Here is a 22,173-nt window from a genome sequence, read left to right as displayed (position 1 = left end):
CTAAAAGATAAAGTTCCAAGGACCTAAATTCACAACCAACAATTCAGAATATCCAAAGAACCAAGGGGCCATACCCATAAAGCAATGAATAATCAAATAGCTGAATCAAACTCACAAAGATATCAGTCAGGCACAGAACATGAGATAAGCATGAATTAATATGCTCAAAGAAATGAAAGAGAGGTTTTAGGTAAGGAAAGAGCACAATGACTAAGCATATTTGAAAAAATCAAATAGAATTAACAGAAAAAATATATATATATATAATATTAATTTTTTAAAACTCAGTGAGTGGGTTTACCAGATTTGGAAGAGTGGAGAAAAATAATGAATGGGAAAATACTTTGTGAGGACGTTATACAGAATACAATTCAGAAAAACAAGAGTTAGAAAATATAGAAGATTAAGAGACAGGAAGATGGAATGAGAAGCTCTATGTGCCTGAATGGAGTTCTGGAAGGGAAAAAAGAGAGGCAGAATAAAACAAGTGTAACTATTTGAAGAGAATTTTAGCTGAAAATTTTCCAGAACCGATGAAAAGCATCAATCATTAGATTCTGGAAGACCAAAATTTACCAAGAAAGATAAATTAAAAACATTCACACAAAGATACATCATAGTCAATCGTCAAAACTTCAAGAACAGGGCTTCCCTGGTGGCGTGGTGGTTACAAATCCACTTGCCAATGCAGGGGACACGGATTCGAGCCCTGGTCCGGGAAGATCCCACATGCTGCGCGGAGCAACTAAGCCCGTGCACCACAAATACTGACCCTGCGCGCTAGAGCCCTCAAGCCACAACTACTTAGCCCACGTGCCACTATTGAAGCCCGTACACCTAGAGCCCATGCTCCACAACAAGAGAAGCCACCGCAATGAGAAGCCTGCGCACCACAACGAAGAGTAGCCCCCGCTTGCCCCAACTAGAGAAAACCCGTGTGCATCAACGAAGACCCAACGCAGCCAAAAATAAATAAAATAAAATAAAATAAAAATTTAAAAATACCTATTAAAAAAAACTTCAAGAACATAGAGAGATTTTTAAATCTATTGGAGGGATGGGAAGAAGACATTTCCTTCAGAGGAAACATAATGAAACAAGACCCTACTTCTTACTAGCACCATTGGGATCCAGCACATTTTTTATTGTGCAGAAAGTAAAATATATTTAATGAGAAATGGTTTTAAGTGTTTGAGTAAAATAAAGATACTTTCAAGTGAAGACAAATGGAAAGAGTTTGCCACCAGGAGACCCTCAATTTAACAAATTTAAAAGTGTATTCTTCAGGAAAAAGAAGTTTTCCCAGAGAGAAGGTCTGAGAAACAAGAAGAAAGGATGAGCAAGAAGCGGTTGTATATGTGGGTAAATCAGATATAAACATTGACTGAATAAAACAATAACAATAATAATGTCAAGACAGAAAACTATATGTAAAAAATACCTATTTGGGAAATTATAGTGTTCTAAGATTGTATTGTTTGAAAAAAAGGGTAAGATGATGATTAACTTTAGACACTGATAACTTATGTATATATGCTAACAAGTCTAGGGTGATTATTTAAATAAAAGTAATAAAGCCTTGAAACTAATATACTTGAAACTAATAAGGGGATAAAATGGAATGGGGAAAAACTGATAATTTCAAAAGAAGGGATGAAAGTAGAAATAAAATCTTAGAAATGGCAAGAAAAAGAAATACAAAGCAAGGATAATAGAAACAAATACACATATATCTCTAATCACAATAAACATAATTGGACAATAAAAGACAAAGATTCTCAGGCTGAATTGAAAATGATACGCTGAGTCATTTGCTTCTGTCATTTTTTTAATGTGAGTTTCTTATAGATGGCATACAGATAGGTCATGTTTTTTAATCCACTCTTCCCATTTCTATCTTTTAATTGGTGTATTTAGACCATTTACATTTAATGTGATTCCTGATATATTAAGGATTAAAATCTTACATTTTATTTTGTATTTTCTGTTCACACTTTTTTCATTTCCTTATTTTCTTTTCCTGCCTTCCTGTAGATTATTTGAACATTTTTTAGAATTCCATTTTGATTTATCTATAGTGTCAAATAATTTTAACGTCTCTCTCCTCTTGGTAATGACACCTATTGCTTGTCTTTTTTCATTCAGTTTGAGATCTTCCTGGTTCTTGGCCTGGCCTGATAAATATGTTCTTCTGTATCATTAATAGCACTGCCATATGGAACAGTAATTATACTTATTGCACATAATACTACAGGAAAAAGCATTATCCTTATAAAGAAATTTACAAATATGGATCTTCACTAGAAGCAAGGGAATGAGTGTGTCTGAGATAAAAGCTCAGGGTGTTGGCAGTGTATCTCTGTTTGATCAGTGTAGCTCATAAAATTAACACTCATTCAACCCCTGCCACTAGAAGAGGGACCAGAAGACAGATAATATGACAGGTTCTAATTCATGTAGTTGGTTTATACACTTATAATCTAAAAAAACTGGAAACCAAGAGGCTAATCAAGCTTCCTGGTCCTTTGAGAAACATTTTAATGTCCAAAAAGTATAAGCATGGTTGAAAAGTGATTAATTCAGTTTGTCCCCTGAGACTCTGAAGATCATACACCCATATCAAGTTGATGAAGACTGTGTCACCAAATTAGATCATAGCTGTTGGTTAGTGATAACTGTGAAGAAGAAAATAAAATGCAAGTTTAACACCAGAAACACCTCAATCATTGTCTAAGGTTTTCACTAGCTCTGCAATTAGAGACATGCTCCACGGTCAGTGGTTTGCTGCCATTGTCAACATCTTTCCCAGGGTCTGGACAGCAACAGGACACCCAAGCAGCTGCTACGTAGTGAACTGAGGGTAGAAAGAGAAAGACAAAGAGAACCATCAAAAGAAAAATAGACAGTTGAAATTCACCTACTTTAACACCATGAACTGATTATTACTTAAATGTCTATTGTACATTCTAATTTTTCAAGTGAGAATGTCTTCTTTATAGCATAAATACTTTGGCATGTTCAGATTTTTTCCATATTAGTTTCCAAAGAAGAAACATTTAATTTCCTTCCCAAATGAAAAATCTAGTTCTTGCTGAAAATGTATACTTTAAAGGAATTCTTTAGAGAAAGAATTTTGCAGGTGGTCTCTACTACAAATAAAAATGTGAAAAGGCCCTTAGAGAAACTTTCGTCCCGTAACCTTCTCTCCGTCTTCTCATGCTGGGTTGCCATTTAAGCAAAACCTCCATGGGAGTCTTAAATGCCACAGCAGGCGTGTTCCTGCCAGCTGTTTGTATAGGTCACCCAGCCGAGGGGTTCAACTTGAGTGTTCTTGGATCCGTTATGGCGCCACTGGAGGGTTGAAATTTAATCTTCAAAAACTGTTCTGTAACAAACTGGCACTTTGGGTTTTTGCTGAAATAGTTGCCTTCTTCCTGGCTTGAGCTATTCATGAACTGGAACTGCATATTTTAAGGTCAGCTTCTGCTTGGCAAAGTTGGAGGAGTTTGGCCGTAGGAGAATTTCTGGCAGGGGAAGGATACTTAGAAGCTGAATCAAATGATGTAATCACCCCATTTAGAGATCAAGGGACATCTTCAAACAAGTACTAACAGATTATTCCCTTCTGCCTAATTTTTGTGAAATTCTTACCCAGAGCATTACCGACTTAGTATGAAAAAAGGAAGCAGAGTGCTATCGCCCAGTTTCTTTATGGCATGGTTCGTCTTATGTCTCCTATCAGTGTCTGCAGGGCTAGCAATAAGTATGAAAACCGCTCTCTTGACAAGAACCTGTTGGTAAAATGTAAGAATCTTTTTTCAGACTGTGTGCTGCCAAAGGAAATATTTTGAAAGTTTTCTCAATTTTAAGAGCCTCATTTCCCTTAATTAAACCACAGTTTGAAACTTTGTGTATTTAGTTAAGCTCACTGGGTTGATATGAGAACAGTAGTTATTAAAATAATCCCTAACAGTGAGTAACCCAAAAGTTATTGTTAGTGGGCTTTAAGTTTCCTTCTAGGACGCTTTTTGCCCAGTCCTTACCTATTATTTCAGTTATCCTGATTGTATTTGATTTAACCTAAATTGAAAAGCACTTGACCTTTCGTGCACACATCCACAGATAGAGAGGAGAGGGCTTCCATACCTGAAAAGAAATCAATGATGATATTCTAATGATTGGATCAAAAGCATTTTAAAACTTTTTTGTTTGCCTCTTTAGTCTTTCCACATTGAATTCATTAATCATTACTTTAATAATATATATGTAAGATCTCACTTCCTAAAATGATCTGGTATCATGTGATTTTTTGCAATGCCTGCCCCTCAAAGCAGACTGTGGGCTCTAGAGAGACCAAAAACTACAAATTCTCTTTCAATTAATTCTTCTTGAAAAAGTCAGAGTATCCTGTACTTGGTTATTATCAGAGAGTGGCTTGAGAGTAAAAACTTCTATATAAGTGCAGAGCATTGCTGTTGATCCTTAAGTATCACTAGACGTAGCCCAAGTGATTATTGACACGAAAGCGACTTTATCGAGGCACGAATAAGGACTTATTCATTATCTTTTTATTTAAAATAAGGTATTACTAGGATATATGATATATGCCCGAGTATATATACTGAGAATATTTATCTTTTTTCCCATTATGCCTTGCTGACAGAGCTTTCTATAGATACTTTTGTGGAGTTAGAGTTCTGTTTACTTACATCAGAATTCTAATACCTGTATCACAATCTTTGAATTATAATGCTACTTCAGTGAATTTTTCTGGAAAGAAATCTTCCTATGGACGCAGGAAGCTTTGAGAGAAGTTCTGGTGACTGTGGTAATGGAGTTGGACATAGCAGGAGCTGGAATCACACTATCTCAGATATGGTTTTCTGGGTCTCACAGAGGGTTAGGGAAAGCTCTGGGCTCTTCCTCGACGGGTCAGGGCCGGGCTGAGATGTGTACACACCTCTGCCACACATCAGGGTCCCATCCCTGAGAAAGGTAGCATTGAGAGGGCCGGAAATCACAACTGTGTGGTAGGCAGAATATTGGCCCCCAAATATGTCCACGTGCTAATCACTGGATCCTATGAGTACATCTCCTTACATAGCAAAGGGAAATTAAGGTCACAGATGGGATTAAGTATTCAGCTGTGGTTAAAATGGAGAGATTTTTCTGAATTATCCAGGAAAGCCCAACGTAATCAATCACAAGAGTCTTTATAAGTGGAAAAGCGAGGTAGACAAGAAGGCACTAGAGGGATGGCAACGTGAGGACTTGACCCATGGTTGCTGGCTTTGAAGATGAAGGAAGAGGGCCAGAGAATGTGGGCAGCTTCTAGCAGCTGGAAAAGTCAAGGGAAAGAAATATCCCTTGGAGACTTCAGACGGACGGTAGCCCTGCCTCCCAAGACCTTGCTTTTAGTGCAACAAAACCCATTTTTGTTTCGGCTTCTGACCTACAGAAGATAGTATACTTCTATAAGTTTGAGTAATTTGTTAGATCATTCAAAGAGCAGCAGTAAACTAATACACAGCTGTTAGCACTTATTGATCACCATCCAAAGTGCTTGACGTGCATATCCTAATATTTACCTGTAAGATTACTATTATCTACCTTTGATGAAGAAACTGAAGCTTGCCTGAGATAGCACAGAAGCTAAGCTTCTGGAAAATGCAGCTCGCCTCTTCTGACAGACAGAGAGAGGGATTGCTCCACTTAGAAATTCAGGGGTAGGAGGAAGGAAGACTACATCATGAAACAGCGCACTACGTTTCCGAAATCATTTCTATCTCTTGCGATGGAGCTTATTCCAGAATTAACCTCATTAAACGGTGTGCATTTTATTGCATGATTTCAGGGTAGTATGGTAGAAATAATATAGGATCAGGACATAAAGACGCTAGTCTGATCTCTGATGCTAATTAGCTGATTGTTCTGAACTTCTTCATATAAAGATAATAATATTTATCTTGTTTTTTAGCATCAAATGAGATTAATAAATATGGAAAAATGTAAGTGTTAAATAATGTCCCATTCATAGTATTACTATTCTCTTGGGCTTTAGAGCACTTTTTAAAATTCGGTAGCTTATTCTCTGGCATACGAAGAAGTTGATGAAATAGTTGTCCTTCTACCAGTTGACATGACCCGATGCATAAAATACACTAAAGGACTCTCACGAGTAAATTCGTAGTTCTTAAATGCCCTTCACATGCCTCTTGTGGCTCATCAGCCTCCATAAATCTGTCCATGTGCAGTGCAATATCTGTTCCTTTTTAAACAGGAAACTTTCCTTGATATGTCACCCACAGCTCCTTATTTCTTCAAAAAATAGTTAGCATCACAACATGTGACTGTTTTCTGATTTCCAAAAATTGCTTACATGACCAAGTAGCTTCTATCCTCCTGATTGAATTGTAAGGGTAGGAAATGCCCATTCAATTTCCTTGAAATACAGGGACTCAAAATATATAGACAGAATTCAAGAAGCCTTTTCAGATGTTCTGGAGACAATTGCTGAGTAAAGCTAATTCAAGGAACAAACTCCAACAATCGCGCTTGGCATCAAGGAAAATACTCCTCCAAACCCTATGGTTCCACCTTCCCCAGCTACATACGCACTCGTGGTCATTCAGGCCACTGGGGAGGGTCTGTTAGACTTGATTAGATAGACTTTATTCATTTCACTAAATGATTGGTTACTGGTTTCACTGGAATAATAGACTTTGCCTTCTAACACTGCTACCAAAAATAGTACAAAACCATGCAGAAACTGTGAAGCCCTTAACACAATTGCTATCTTTACTGGATAAACCAAATCATGAACAGGCCATATCTAGAATTCCTGGATCCATCGAAGTCTGTGAACACCCTAAGGCTTGGTTATCTCTGTCTATGGACAAGAGAAACTTCTCTAAAATAGCACCTGCTTTAATGCAGTGGTAGATCTGCAAGTTATTAGGACTTTTCGTGTCACATCTCTATGAGTAGGCTCCTGATACAAATGCTACTGATGCTTCTGTTTATTTTTTTAGAGCCGTGAAAAAATATTTACAAATTATGGCTTAAAATCCAAGGTCGTAATTTGGCCTAGGCCAGGTCTATGAACACAGCAGTTTGGCATCATCAACCGCAAGCTTGAAAAGTCCACTGGGATTGAGTAGCTATGAGATGCTAGAGCAAATGAAGCAAGGATGATGGTGGCAGAGCTGAGGGCTACACGGACTTTCCAGGCATAAAGAAACCTCCTCTAATACCCAACAGTTATTTGAAATGACCTGGGATGTATCAATTTAGCCAGTAGGAATGTTAGAGCTTTTAAATTCCCTCTTTAAGGAAAGATTCAGTCCTTCATGGTTATAAAATACTTACCTCATGAATTCCTGGAGTACAGGTTATATAGAAGAGAGGATCAGTCGCACAGTATGCTTTAATTTCACAGTCTTTTAGGAAACCATGGTTTGATCAAATACTTTCCTACGATTCCACTAACATGAGTAACCCTGTTTTGATCTTTTTTAATTGTGTCCGATTCTAGTGAGCCGAGAAGAGTCCCAGGGGAATGGAAGGAAAAGGCAGGTCACGGTGAAGTTCAACCTCCAGGAGTACTCACTGCTTAGGAATGAGCATTCTTACCCAGCTTTTGTTTGGACAGAAGCATATTGTGTAGATCCAACCTAAGTAAATGACCAGGAAAATGTTTGGTCACCTGGAGTTTTTATAGCTCTTTAATTAAGTGTAAATAAATTTTCACCATTTGTAATCATTATGAGCTTTTAGGCAAAACGCTGTGTGAAGCATTAAACATAATATATGGATCGATAAGAAAGTTACTGCATTTTAAAGGTGCCCCTGTTTGTCTCTATCTATGTTGCTTGGGCATACTAAGGAAATAGGGACACTTCTTGAGCTCTTGGGAGTATGTGTGGTTAATATAGGATGTAGTTAATGATTCATATATTTATAGGAAATATTTTCACCTTGGAGCCTGATAAAAGGAAATGCCTGACCCTCCAGGAAGAATTTGAGAACACTCCCCCTTTCCCTTGCCATACTCATGAATTTATATAGAACATTCAGTCTCTCCCAAGTTCTGTTAGATATACTTTATATGGTCAGATTATACTTACATTTTGTTCCATAATCATAATGAAGACTTCCAAGCTTTCTACAATTGGATTCTGAAAGTTACAAGCCAATAAACAACATTCCCATTACAATGAGTGTGGGATAATTTTCATGCAGCCCTAGTATGATCTAGGGTTACATTTCTGTCCTTACAGTTCCAGTGTTGCCAGCCCCATGCCACTCAGGGAGAATGTTTCAATGGCCTCTTCATATTTACATTCAAAGTCATGCCCAATTTTAATTTTGTTAGTATTTTTTTTGTTAGTATTTTTGAACCATACTTTCCTTGCATCAATGATTTGGTCTCCTCCCTTCCTCCCTTCCTTCCTCCCTCTCTCCCTCCCTCCCTCCCTTCCTCCCTCCCTCCCTCCCTCCTTTCCTTCCTCCCTCCCTCCCTTCCTCCCTCCCTCCCTTCCTTCCTCCCTCCCTCCCTTCCCTCCTTCCTTCCTTCCTTCCTCCCTTCCTTCCTTCCTCCCTCCCTTCCTTCCTTCCTTCCTCCCTCCCTCCCTTCCTTCCTCCCTCCCACCCTCCCTCCCTTCTTTCCTTCCTTCCTTCCTTCTTCTCCCTTCTACTCTTCCTTTTTATTAAAATTCTGGTTGCCTTCGTTTTTTAACTTGTTAGGAAAAGATACATATTCTTTTCCATCATATTCTTATAACTCCCAGAGTCTTACCTACTTGACCTTTTACTTGGAAATGGTCCTATTGTTCTTTAGGCCACTGCTTCCTGTTCTGTTTTAAACTGGTGACAGGTTAATTTTGCTTTCTCTGAGTGTCTCCTTGCCTTTTTGTTTTCTTGAACTCTCTCCCTTTATTTAAACCTCTAGTTCTCTCAATGTCTCCTTCGTTCTCTTCTTTGCTATGGCGTCTCCGCAGAGCCCTCCATCCTCTGCTTTCATCTGGACCAGATGTTTCCTTTTGATGCCGCATCACACATTTGATCACTCCGCCTTTCACTGCTCTCCTGAATTAGAAGCACTATTTTCTAGGTGCCGTATTCAGTGGTGTAGAGATAAATATTTTACCATAGGCTCTCATAACAGATAAACAAGACCTTGGTTTTTTTTTTAGCATTTCCTGATGTCCGTGTTGTAAATATAATGGCCAATGTCAAGTTCCCAAAACTTGAAGTCACTGACTGTGGAGTTGGAAAGAGATGGACCTGATCCATGCTCCCCGGCTAGCTGCAGCAGCTCGAGCACATCACTGATGAGACCATTTTGACAGAGATGTTTTTAAAATATATTCATACTTTTTTTTGAGTTAACAAAGCAACCTGGATATTATTTAATTTCATTCTGTGGCTCTGGGTCATCATTATTAATATCAAGCTCTAAGGCAAAAAGTGGTATCGCTAATGATGACATTGAGAGAGAATATATTTGCCTCTAAACTAAATGACTTAATAGCTGAAAGTGGAAATTAGATAAAGTAATTAATACCAAATGCAATGGTAATTTGTTTACTTTTGAAGGGCCTTTTGTCATTGTTAGCTGACTTTTTAAAATACAGTACTCAAATCTAGCTTCCATGGTTTGTATAGTTGTTTTAGCTGCCTCTTGCCTGACCCTTGATATGGTCTCTTCCGCATCTGTTTGTTGTTTGTTTATGGCCTTTTATTTGTGCTTTTATTTCAAGTCACTATAAATCCATTTTAAGTTATCAGAAAATGAATATCAATAAGTAGAGAGACGGGGTGTCTCCAATAAAGACTGCAGATTTTCTAATCAGTGGTGTTAATTCGGCTTCCCTTTCATTGTGTGTGTTTTCTTTCATATCATAAAGGAGAATGCTATCCATGCATCTTCTGACAGAAAAGAAAATGGGGTTTCCTCTCTTTGAAACGTTCACTTTAAAGGTTTTTGTGACGCACGACAGCTTTAAAATAGGGTTGCTTTTCAGGATGGATTGCCCACAGCTGCTCTTCAGGACGTTTTTGGTTTTTTCTGAGCACATCCATCCTGTTGGACATAAAAAACTGCATATGTACATCACTGATGGACCAGTAAATAAAATGCTGTGTTTTTAGGGAAAGGTTCCTGGGAACTAATTAGAGTCACAAGCAGAGAGAAACAGGGGGTTGAAAACACTGTGCTGCTTCTTACCTTGCTCTGATTATTTTGTGTTTTAGCCATTTCTGTGCATCTCCCACTTTGTGAGTGCAGGGAATGGTGACAAATCACTTGACGATCAGGAAATACCCACGAAATGAATGTGGTTCGGAGTGGGTGTCTTTAGGTATTTGCTCGTTTCTCTTCTCCTCCACAACTTACTGAAGGTGAATCTAAACCAAGGTAAATTCAGCTTACTGGATAGAGGACATTTCTTTATGTCCAAGGAAATTAAAGCTATTCAGGCCTACACCTGCCACATAACTAGAGAAATACCTAGGGTACCATTTTCATTTCAAATCTGCAGTTTCTTTTGCTGGCAGTATGGTTAATCGTGGGATCATTTTCTTAGAAATACTAGTTTATCAAAGTAAATGTAGAAAAATGCTTGAAACGTGTAAGATTTGTGTCCAAATACAGCAGGCAGAATTATAAAATTTTTAGATATAAAATGCAATAAATATCATTTGTACATGGTAATGACATTGTTGGCATTCACTGGACTATATAAAATTCATTTACTATATTATCTCAATAAAATATGGTTCAAAGGAACTATGTAACTCTAGTTTTAGATCAGGACTACAGTCAATAAGTAAGCTCATTTTGAAGAAGGAGTTATTATCATTCATGTAAGTAAGTAAGTAAGCCCAGAGTAAGTAAATAAGCTTCATTTTGAAAAAGTGGTTAGTCATTATAATCAATGACAATCTAAAGAAAGGAAAAAAAAAGAACAGAAGATTTGATAATTCATGTTTCACACAGGAAGGCACAGATGGGTAGCTTTTGTTATTGTTTTTGGTTTTTTCCAAAATAATAATAGTCCTAGCATTGCAAGCCTGGAGATACTGTTCTGAGTAGGTTATACTAAGCCAATAATTTACTAAAAATAATGATAAGTTAATATGATAAAATATGGTATCATAAAATGTTGCCTGGATTTGCTACTATAGAAAATGATTTCAGGAGTATATCTCTAGCTCTCCAAGTCTATGAACACTTGAAGTCATAATACTCAAAGTTATCTTAGTATATTTTCTGAGAGAAGTTGCATAAAGCAGTACATGAAATGGGCACCACAGTCTTAGTGACGATGGTGTCCGTAACTGCGATTCAAATTGACTGCAGCCTTCTCCAGCTGTGAAACCGAGATTAAAACGGTCTGCTGGCGCTTGGATTAGATGCTCACGGGCTCTCTCTGCTTTGTTGCAGCTCTCAGCATTAGAGAGGCAGATCTTTGACTTCCTCGGCTTCCAGTGGGCGCCCATCCTTGGAAATTTTCTACATATAATAGTCGTCATATTGGGTCTGTTTGGAACCATTCAGTACAGACCTCGCTATATCGTGGTGGTAAGTCTTTTTGTTACCATGTCTTTTCATATAAACACTGCAAAACTGTTAGGAGAAGAAGGAAATAGATCATTTAAGTTGTTCCCTTTGATGTAACGTGGCTTGGCCATTCTGGCCTTCATTACTGAATTCTGTTGAGAGATGATTACCTGGGAGAAAGAAGACTTAGTGAATGTTTACAATGAGAGCAAAGCAACGTGACTGTAAGCGGGAGATGCATAGCGAGACTCACAGTGTCATTGAAATCAAGTTTCACAAGGAAATTTAAGATGTGGTTTGGATGGAGTAGGACTGGTTGTGGTCTTGATGTTAGATGAGATGTAAATGTACATTAACTATCATGTCAGTGGCATATGTCACTAACCCTAAAAAGCAAACCGACCTAGCCATAACTGTTTACTAACTGATAGCAATAATACAATTTAATTTTAATGGACATAAGACATTACAAATGCATGTGCATTTATTTAGTACTCACCCTTTAAGATATTGCATACTGTATATTACTGAACATTTCTCCACTTTGGTAAGATAAATTTGAAACATAAATCCATACTCCAAACTATGACATACATGGCAACACACCCTCCATTGTAGGGAAATTTAATAAGGGATATTCTGTGCTCCGCAACTGACTGGAAGTTATTTCCAGTAATAGATTTCTTCAGTGTAAAAAGAGGGGAATATTTTGGGCTACATGTATAAGAAGGTTGTCAGAAATACCAAGCATGTATAAGGAACTGTAATGAGGGGTGACATACTCTAAAATGCTCATTGAGCCTGAATAAATATGCCATGTTCAGTAGAATTAGTAAATATTTTCTTGTAATGCGATGATTGCCTCACTAGAAGAAAACTATAGACTTAAAAATATGCCATCTTTGCATTTTCGTTTAATCCAGTCACACCTATCAAAAAGAAAAAAGTTATACATTTTTCTATAAGTGCCTCAATTCTCTGTTTGCCTCTCAAAATTGGCTTTTGGGTATCTTTCATCATATCACACAGAGGTGAAGGTAACCAGCCCACAGCATAGACTCTGCCCTCAAAATTGCTGCTCCAGGCACCCTGGAACATTTCTGTCACTCAGCTGACTGCAGGGGCTAAACAGTCCCTGCTTTCCTCTTCTTCCCTGAAAGATAGCCTCTGCTAAGCCACTGTGTGATCTATTAAAAAGGTGTTTCACAGACGTGGACTTGCAGCTCAAGAGACTTTAATATGCATAATAGCAAACTATTATTGGAGTCTATGTTCTAGTTTGTTGCTTTGAACACAGAGCACTTTGACTTAGTACAGGCTTGTCATTGTGTGATGTTGTTTTCTGCTGAAGCACAAAATGCCAGGTGACTGTGCAGCCAGTGGCCTCTATGGGATGAAGCTGTCTGTGCACGTCAGTGACGTACTAGTCCTAGTGCTTCTATCCTCTCCACATGAGCTCTACACACTCTTCACGCAGCTCCTGCCTTGGTCGAGGCTTTGCAGTCTCTTTCCTGCACATGGACTTCCTGCTTGCCTTCGGCTTCCTCCCTGTTAACGTGTCCCTTGTACTTTTTCTAAATCGCTGGCTTGAAACCCTTCGCTAACTCGTAGCAGGATAAAGTCTAAGAGTATTCTGGGCTGCCCCACCTGACCAAACTGGTCTCACAATCCCTACTTCCTTCCTTCCTTTCTCCCCCTCCTTCTTCCCCGATATCTGTTTTTTCTTAACTTTCTTCCTTGCGTTTTTCTTTTACATATTCATTCCTATTTATTGGGTTTCTACACTGTGTGTGGCATTGTGTTCAGTGCGGGGAACAAGGTGAGCAAATACAGACAGACGTGTTTTCTGTCCTCCTGGGTACTTACCTTACAGTCTAGGGAGGGCAAGTGGGTTTTATCAGATAATCATCCACATAAACATTAAATTGCAACTGTCACAAGTGTTAAAAAGGAGCACGTTGTGCCAGTAGATGTATCCTGGAGGGTCCCTCTGAGCCTGCAGTAGATGTATCCTGGAGGGACCCCTCTGAGCCTGCAGGTGTGACTGTGGAGCTGAGATCTGCAGTGTGAGTGTGAGTTCACCAGGGTAGAGGGGACCGAAGCGGGTTCTGGGCAGGAAGCACCACAGGGCACACAGTAGGATGTCGATAGCAGTAGGTCCCATTCCCTCGTTAAGCATTCACTGAGGACCTGCATGCGAACATGCAATGTCATAGGTGCTCAATAAATACCTATTGTTTACCCATCTAGTTCCCTGTGGGTTCCTAGCGTCCTCTTGCGATAGGACTGGGGTCACTTCTTTGTCCGGTATCTTTTCCTCACTTCCTTCTCTCGCTTCTCCCTCCTTCATGTTGAAGGAGGAAGATGTAGGTCTTTCAGAATCTTCAAAGAAAAATGTCTGTAAGACAAACAATCTACGTTTTTGCTCATCTTGATTTTCTCTTGGTGTGTACGCCAACCAAATCCCTATTGTTTTATTTACTCTCTCATTCGAGACCCTCTCCCAGGAAGGGGAGAGAAAGGAAACAATGAATTGTCAGGAAAGCGGTCCATGCCAACATGTCATTTGGTTTAACCTTCACAAGTGTCCTATGGGTGTGTATTAGCATCCCTAATTTTACAGATGAGGCAAGAGTTAAGGAGAGGTTAAGTGACGTATCCAAGGAACCCAGAGAGTAAATGGCAGAAATGGATGCTGTTGTTAGGTTTCTGGAGTTGCGTTATCACGATCTATGCTCTGCTTCCACTATCACATTCCAGATGCTGTGCTGCCACTGTCAATATAAGATTTGACATTGGAAACGATCCTGCCTTACCTCCTCAGCTGATCATAGAATGTTGTTACCTATGTGGGATTCCAGATGAACTCTTATTCTAACATGGGTATAAAGTATCTATTGGGGAGAAATGCTGAAGAATCGTTAGTCAATGCGTATGGGAAATCTGTTCACAGAGGGCGCCTTTAATGGGAAGATGATCGAGGGTGCCTAGTTATGGGGAAAGTGGCTACTGCACATCACCTTTATCACACCACGAGTAGCTCATCCCTGAGCTGTTTTCATGAATACTTTGGTTCGAAGCCACAATTGGTGGTCTCCAGGCCACCAATTAATTAATTCCAATTAATTCTGGTATGAAAAAGCCTGGAAATGAATATGGCCTATGTCACACTAATCAAGGGCTGCCTCCAAGGCACCCACTTCTCAATGGCACTGAGCGGAGACCTGGGTCCAAAATCCATACTAACTTCTCACTGAGCGGGAAAGAGATTTCTGACTGTAGATTTTTCTCTCGAACTTGGCCTCCATTATTGGCTGAAACAGTCACCAGCAGTGCCAATTAAACAGAATCCATTTCAAGCTAGCAGACATTTTGGAGCACCAAGACACAGAGGGTAGGGTCCTGCCATTTCTTAAAACAAACAGGGTCTATCACGGCTGAATTTAAAGAATTGATCACCCTTATGAAAATGGTTAAGGTAAAGGGGCACGTAGAGCAAGCTCTCCAGTGTCTACAGGCAAATTTCAGACTCCTTAGGGTGGAAGTCAGAGCTTACAAAAACTGCTCGTTACTTCTCTCTCTCGCATCCCCTGCCTTCCCACCTCGTGCCAGACGTGCTGACTGATTCGTGTTTTCCAAAGACCACGTGCTGTTTCTTGCCTCCTTGGTTTATACACACTGCACTTGCTCTCTGGAGCACCCTATTCTCCTTACCCATTTGGAAAAATCTTAATAATTCTTCAACTGAATAGTCACCTGTAAGAGCCTTCTCTGGCCATCCCCCCTGCAGGCTAAGTGCCTCTGCCTCTCTGCACCCATAGATCCTGGTAACTCTATCCTATCTGTCTACACGGTTGCCGTCCTTGCTTCCAGGCCCATCTCATCTCATTCAACAGTGTCCTCCTGTATATGTATACGTATAGCTGATTCACTTTGCTGTACAGTCGAAACTAACACAGCATTGTAAAGCTGCTATACTCCAATAAAAATTTACAAAAAAACAGTGTCCTCCTGGCAGGCAGACGGTGCCTGTCCATGGCTGTATTCTAAGTTATCCTGATGTGCATGGGCCTTTAGAGATGCTTAATACTTGATTAAACAAATAATAAATTAATTAAAGGTTATTGGATGAAATTATTTTACTGGATGGACTAGACGGTGATTTCTCATCTCAGAACATGGCAACAATAGTTCTGCAAAAGAAGCTGGCCTTACTGCCTTGCTTCTTTCAATCTGAACACCAGGATTTATAAGATAAAATAGTATGTGCCGCTCTGCCTGCACCTACCATTAGCTGACTTATTCCTTGACTTATTTTTTTTCTAATAAATATAACATTGTGGGCCCCTGACACTGTCTTGAGGAGGTCCCATTGCAAAGACTGTTAGAAAAATTCACCCAAATCACAAAATGAAAGAGAGATAATTCCCCTTTGGTTACCATCACTGCTGAGAAGGTACAGTTTACTACTTCTACATGTATTTTTAGAAGATAAAACCAACTTGGTCATAGGGTACTCTTTCGCTGATTAAAATTTATTTTAGCTAAGGTGCAAGGTGGGATATATACATTAGGGATGCCAAGTGTAATCATAGCATTTGAATGCACTTTTGTGTTTCCTTGGCTGTAGACAAAATGAAGCAGAGTGGGGGCTAAGTCATATGTAACAGTCATAAAAAGCACCATTCTGGAATCAGCTGTTTACTCCTGTCTGCTTCGCTCCTATGTCAAATATTTTAAACTCTTACTTAAGAATTCTAGACAGAGATTCTGCTCTACAATTATTTAAATCTTTATCATTTCATGGATAATAATTTAATCAAGCAGTTTTACATTAATTTAAATGCAGAAATATTAACTAACTTGACAGTTTTTGAATAAAGATTAACATTGGAATTAAAAGTAACTCAAAGCTTCCTTTAAAAATTAAAAAAAGAAAGCCAAATAAGTATGCTAGGCCCATACGTTAGTTATTTGGACTTTTATACAAATGTCCACATCCAAAGAACTGCAACTTGCTTTCATTTGAATTGTTATACAGGGAAATATCCCTACTATGTCATCATAAATCTCCCTCCAGAGTTACTGCTCAACATGGCAGTTAAGAGTGTTAGGTTTCCATTCAGTGGTCTCAGATTTATTTCCCCCTGGACATGAATACTAAACTCCAGAAACTATTAGAACAATGGGTGAGCAAGGAAACTACTTTTTTTTTGAGTGAATCTAACATATTGAGTATAATATTGTATCTGATTGATACACATGTGAATGAATGAATGAATGAGTGGCCTTCCTGGTAACTGGAAAACAGACAAGCTCAGGAAGTGAAAATAATTTATGTTATGGACTAATTGCTCTATGAGAAAGAAATAGGCTGGGAGACTGGTAAAGTTCATTTCAATTAAAAAATGCTGAAATATCTTCATAGAACTATGCAATATCCAGGAAGCCACAGAGAACACATAGATGTTTTTCCGTATTTATGGGCATTGTCTAATTAAATTAGGATTTAAAATATGTGTACTGAACATAAGCAAAGTGGGATAGATAAATAGGTTGATAGATTATATTTAGATAGATAGATGATGGGTAAACAGATGGATAGATAATTATACAGAGTGATTTTTTTTTTTTTTACTTTGAGAAGTTAAGTCTTCTATACTTCAAGTATATCTATGTGGCTGTCTGAGCTTGTAGGCATACTCCATGATAACCAAAAGGTATTTGTTAAAAATGTAGTTTGTCTCTTTTTTTTATTCTAGTTTCAGTTGCATTATAAATAAATTGACCCACGTCAAAAAGAAGAGAGGGAGGATAGCCAGTGTCTTATACCATATGTGGTTCTAATACTTTCTGCTTAGGAAAAATTCCTTTGGATGTGTTATTCGTGTTGCTAGAAATCCTTTCCTCTTACCTCTGCGTGCAGACTTGAGTCTCAGATGCACATTGAGGTATATGGTTTCCATCTCATAACAGTCCAAAATTCACCTGTACAGGTATCCTTTGTTCTCAACAAACCAGTGTATTAGAATAAAGAAAATTACAATATTGCTTTTTAAAAAACTACGTATTTATATAACACAGTACACAATAGCAAAATACAGAAGAAAGCATTTCAAAAACATAACCAGTTATAGAATATATATGAATGAATTTTTGGTAAACTGGTAATCTGGTGAATTGGTTGTTTGATAAATTGCAGAATTTGGGGAAGTGTTAACTTGCAAATTAATCTGTAGTCCTTTTCCTAAGATCTTTTAAAATGAAGACTGTCGTGTAATGCCCAAGCACCCCAGCTCTGGAGTCAAACTGCCCGAGTGCCTATCCCAACTCTGACACTAACTGGGTGATCAGATGATTTCCTCTCTACTTTGGTATTCATGTGAGGGCTAGACGACTTAATCTGTGTAAAGTGCTTATCACAGTACCAGGAATGCAGAAAGCAGCGGAGTAACTCTTGTTAGGAATTTCGGAGCTGAGGGTTGGAATCTACTCAGCCTGATCATTTTATCTTTGAATGTTTGAAAGTGTCATCAATAGGACAACTTGTGAGGGATCAGAATACACTTCAATCACTAAGCTTGTGCTATGATTTTAAGTAGAATTTTTTATTATGTGTTTTTTATAACTATGAGTTGATTTACTTTTCTAAAAGCATACTTATGGGTTTAGGCTTGCAGTCCTAATAATGAAGAATCATGTGGTTTTACAGTTAATTCAGTGCATTTTCTTACTTTAGTCTTGCTTTATTTTATGTCCTTCCCTTAACCTTTATCACTGGCTTTTTCCTCCTGAATGAGTGGTCTGCACTACTCTGTCAATCAAATATACCCATAATTATATTGATTTAGGATGAAAAATATCAGATACTAGATGCCATCTGACTAGCAGCATCTTTAAAATGTGTTGTGGTTATTGTGACTTTATCAGTTTGCAAAAAGTAAACATTGAGAATGTAGATTAGCTATTTTCAATATTCATGGGATATTTTGTGGTTCAGAGGAATGCATTTGGTGCATTTTTAAGGAAACATCTAAACCCACTCACACTAGAAGGCTTTGCCAGCGGAAGGTATCAGGTCAACAATGTCGGCAACGACCAAAAGCCTAAATATATATTTTAACTTATGTTAACTTTTTAATATATTTTCCAACTCCTCTAAATTTCCAGTGATTTTGGAGCCTTGACTCATTATTATAAATGTATTATTCTTTTTTTTAATGTATTATTCTTTAAAAAAATCATAAATGACAAAGATACAAAATGTAAATTGAATTTTAGAAAAAATTGAAAAGCTTCTGATAAGGTTTGTAATAAGATCGTGGCTATTTTATACCATGTCTAAAATTCATAAGTCTGTTATTTGGCAGAGCATAGAAGAAGCTAATAAATTATTTCAATATTTGTCTTAATTTAACAATAGCTAATAAGTTATTTCAACATTTATCTTAATTTAACAATAGAAAGCAATAATTTAATTAGTATGCCAGTTTAAGAAGTTACGAATTCATAGATTTTTGCAGTACAATAAAATGAATGAGCAAACCGTTGTATTTGATCTGCTCATTGTGTTGCCATGGTAAGTTCCATCCCGAGTCATCCAAGCCGTCCTATATGTCAGCTTTCCAGACCTCAGTGTCTTTGTCTGCCTAAGAAAGTGACCGGATGAATAGAGCCCTAAGACCTCTCTGTTGATGAGTCTTGATCTAAGGCTACCTTAATTCAGTCTGACTAATACTCTTGAGGAAGGCATTTCCTAATACATAATACATTAATAAAACCAATTAATCAATAAGGCTGGCATGTTTAGAGTTTTTTGGTTGTGATTGGAAGGTATTTTCCCATTATGGAAATATGTTGCTTATTTGCTCACTCTTAATCCTACTTATTAATAAGTAGGATTTACTTATTAATCCTACCATAATTAGAACTTGTGTGCTTTTAAAAATTATTTTACATAATCACATTATATTCTATCATTATAGTAGGGGCATACACTCCACTCAATAAAATAGTCCAACAGTTGAAAGGTTGTTAATTTTACTCCATACATCCATTTTCAAACGTGGTCCTCATTCAGGGATATGGAAGTGAAGCGTTTTGACTAACATTCCTAAACCATTGATGATTTATTGTAACTAAAAGATAGCTAGCTAGGTAGATAGCCCCCAGAAAATTTGCATAATTGTGTCCCTTGGAAAATCTGGTAGTCAGAAAACAAATCAAATCAGCACTTGGATTTAACTTGCAACTGCAAGCAGGCAAAGCACTGTAAAAATAAATCTAGTTTTATTGGCATCTACTTAAAGCAGTAGAAACTATTGGATTTTTAATTTCTAGAGATCTTAGGGGACCGCATAAGGAGCATTCTTTTCTGAGCGTGCCCTGTTTCTTCCCAGAAGACACACTTATTGACATTTTTATTATCGATTTATTTAGTATGCATGCCTTTCATCTCCACATTTTTCTTCTCTTTCTTCCCCCCACCCTTTCTTTCCAGTATACAGTATGGACTGCCCTCTGGGTCACCTGGAATGTTTTCATTATCTGCTTCTATTTGGAAGTAGGTGGGCTCTCTAAGGTAAGTCCATCATGCTTTTAAAGTACACTTTTAAAATGAATACACTAATAAATAATCTAAGTAACATTACAAATGGAATACTAATATATATATGTATACAGTAATCTAAGCAACATTACAAATGGAATACTAAGGATATATAGTAATCTAAGAAACATTACAAATGGGATACTAATCAAAAAAGAGTTTGGGTACCATTAGAAAGAATAACCTTGGGAACATGTTAATACAATGAAACTCTGAAATAATGGCCTTATGATTTAGTTTGTTAAGCTGTCGTGGAACTCAGCTACCAGTGTATCCTCATGTCCAGTTTAAAAAGGCCTAATGTCCCAGTGACCACAGCCCCATATGTTAAGTGAAAAATGGCTTTGAACATTCTTGTGTTTGAAATGGGAAAAGGGATTGACTAAGATGTAAATGTAACAAATATGAATAGCAAATTGCTATCTTTGCTTGAATATTAATTCTGGAAAAATAAAGTTTGTCAGAGAAGGAAATCCTCATTATAGTAAATGGAGCATACGTTTACTGACAACTACATACATCAGTGCAGTGATTCCTATTGTGAAATCCTGATCAGAAAAGAATTGTCTTGATGCAACGTGATACGAATATTATTTGTCTGTCTAGAGCTCATGTCAGCAAAGCACATAATTTTCATTATGACTCTTACAGAATCATCTTTTGATTACCATCCAAATGGAAGAGCATCTTGGGTTAAGTTTCTAGTTATGTTTCTTAAGCATTTTTCTCATAAACCAGCACAGTTCCCACTTGAAATCGTAGAGAAGAAACCTAACAGTATAATTCCCAAAAGAATAAGAAAGCTGTAATCTATCTTTTAGATTTCTTGTTATCAACTATATTTGTGCAAACATTCTATTGTTGTATGATAGTCTCAAATTTTCTTTAAGTAGCATTTGTGGTTTAGATCTCAGAAAATTTGCCTTGACCAACACAGAGACTTTTAGAATTGTTAGGCTCCACTGAAGTCCATACGCTAACAAAGAATTTTCGATTTAGCCAAGCAGCAAATATCCCTGAAGCGTTTTCTCCAGAACCTCCAGAGGTGATTACTCTTTGTTCTACACTCTAATAACTTTATAATTAGAACTTGTCATCATTTTCTCACATTGGCAAATGTATTCAGGAACCAGAAATGACATTTCTGAGTTACATACAAATGCACCAACATCTACCTTTACCTCTACCTAATTTCTAAGACAGAAGACAGTGCTTAAATCAGTGCCCAGTTATCATCTGTAACATGCAGATTATAAAGTAATTTTAAAATGCAATTTTATGAATAAAATAATTATGGATAATAAGTTAAGCATAGCATTTTTCAACCCATAGCATTTTGTAATTCATGATTTGATTGGTCATTTTAAGTCATACTTTTATTTCACTGGACGGAAATCATCTTTTATCTCTTTCTCTATTAATTGGTTTGGAATAAATTAGACCAGAGGAAATTTGTTCCATGGAATTGGCATCATAGTGTGTTGAAAGAGGACTGAATTTCAAATCATAAGTCTTGGATTCAAATCTTGTCTTTAGTGCTTATAAACTATGGGCCCTTAGGCAAAGTACTGAACCCGGAAAGTCTCTGTGAAATATAAAAACAGGACCAGCTTCTCCAGTAAAGATAGTAATCAGGGTTTGTTTGGTGTTTCACATTGTTACCAAATATGGTAACTCAGGTAAGCTGCAAAATAATCCTGTGATGTGATTTTTTTTAATTTTTAAAAACTATAATAGTGGTAGCATTGATTTGTTCCCCCAAAGGCTGATTTCCCTCCACGGCTCAAGTTAACCTTTGTGAACTGTTTCTTGTAACTGCTTTTCTAATATCAATGTGCATGTCAAGGATTTTTTTTTCCTCGTTTCTTTGGGTTCAAGGTTAAAAAAATGGGTATAGTGGTCCCAGTTACTCATTTCATTACCCGTTCAAATGCCATTAAGCAGTCAACCAAGTATTCTAGACCATAAATAGGATAGATGACTCCAAAAGGAGCATCCTAAA

At 37.6% G+C, this 22,173-nt stretch overlaps 1 protein-coding gene across 1 annotated transcript in view; it reads left to right on the top strand.

Annotated features, from left to right (window-relative positions):
* NKAIN3 (sodium/potassium transporting ATPase interacting 3) overlaps positions 1-22,173 on the top strand; it is a gene marked incomplete at both ends in the record, with an annotated part of 513,406 nt that overhangs the window by 237,878 nt on the left and 253,355 nt on the right. Inside the window, 2 exons of the mRNA XM_082675209.1 lie at positions 11,447-11,584; positions 20,064-20,144. Coding sequence (XP_082531335.1) covers positions 11,447-11,584; positions 20,064-20,144 — 219 coding nt within the window. The remainder of the gene's footprint in view (positions 1-11,446; positions 11,585-20,063; positions 20,145-22,173) is intronic.

This window comes from Grampus griseus (genome assembly GCF_964374135.1).
Source record: "Grampus griseus genome assembly, chromosome: 17".
Taxonomy (NCBI): domain Eukaryota; kingdom Metazoa; phylum Chordata; class Mammalia; order Artiodactyla; family Delphinidae; genus Grampus; species Grampus griseus.
The sequence above is the reverse complement of the archived record's forward strand: the minus strand, read 5'-3'. Positions and strand labels throughout refer to the sequence as shown.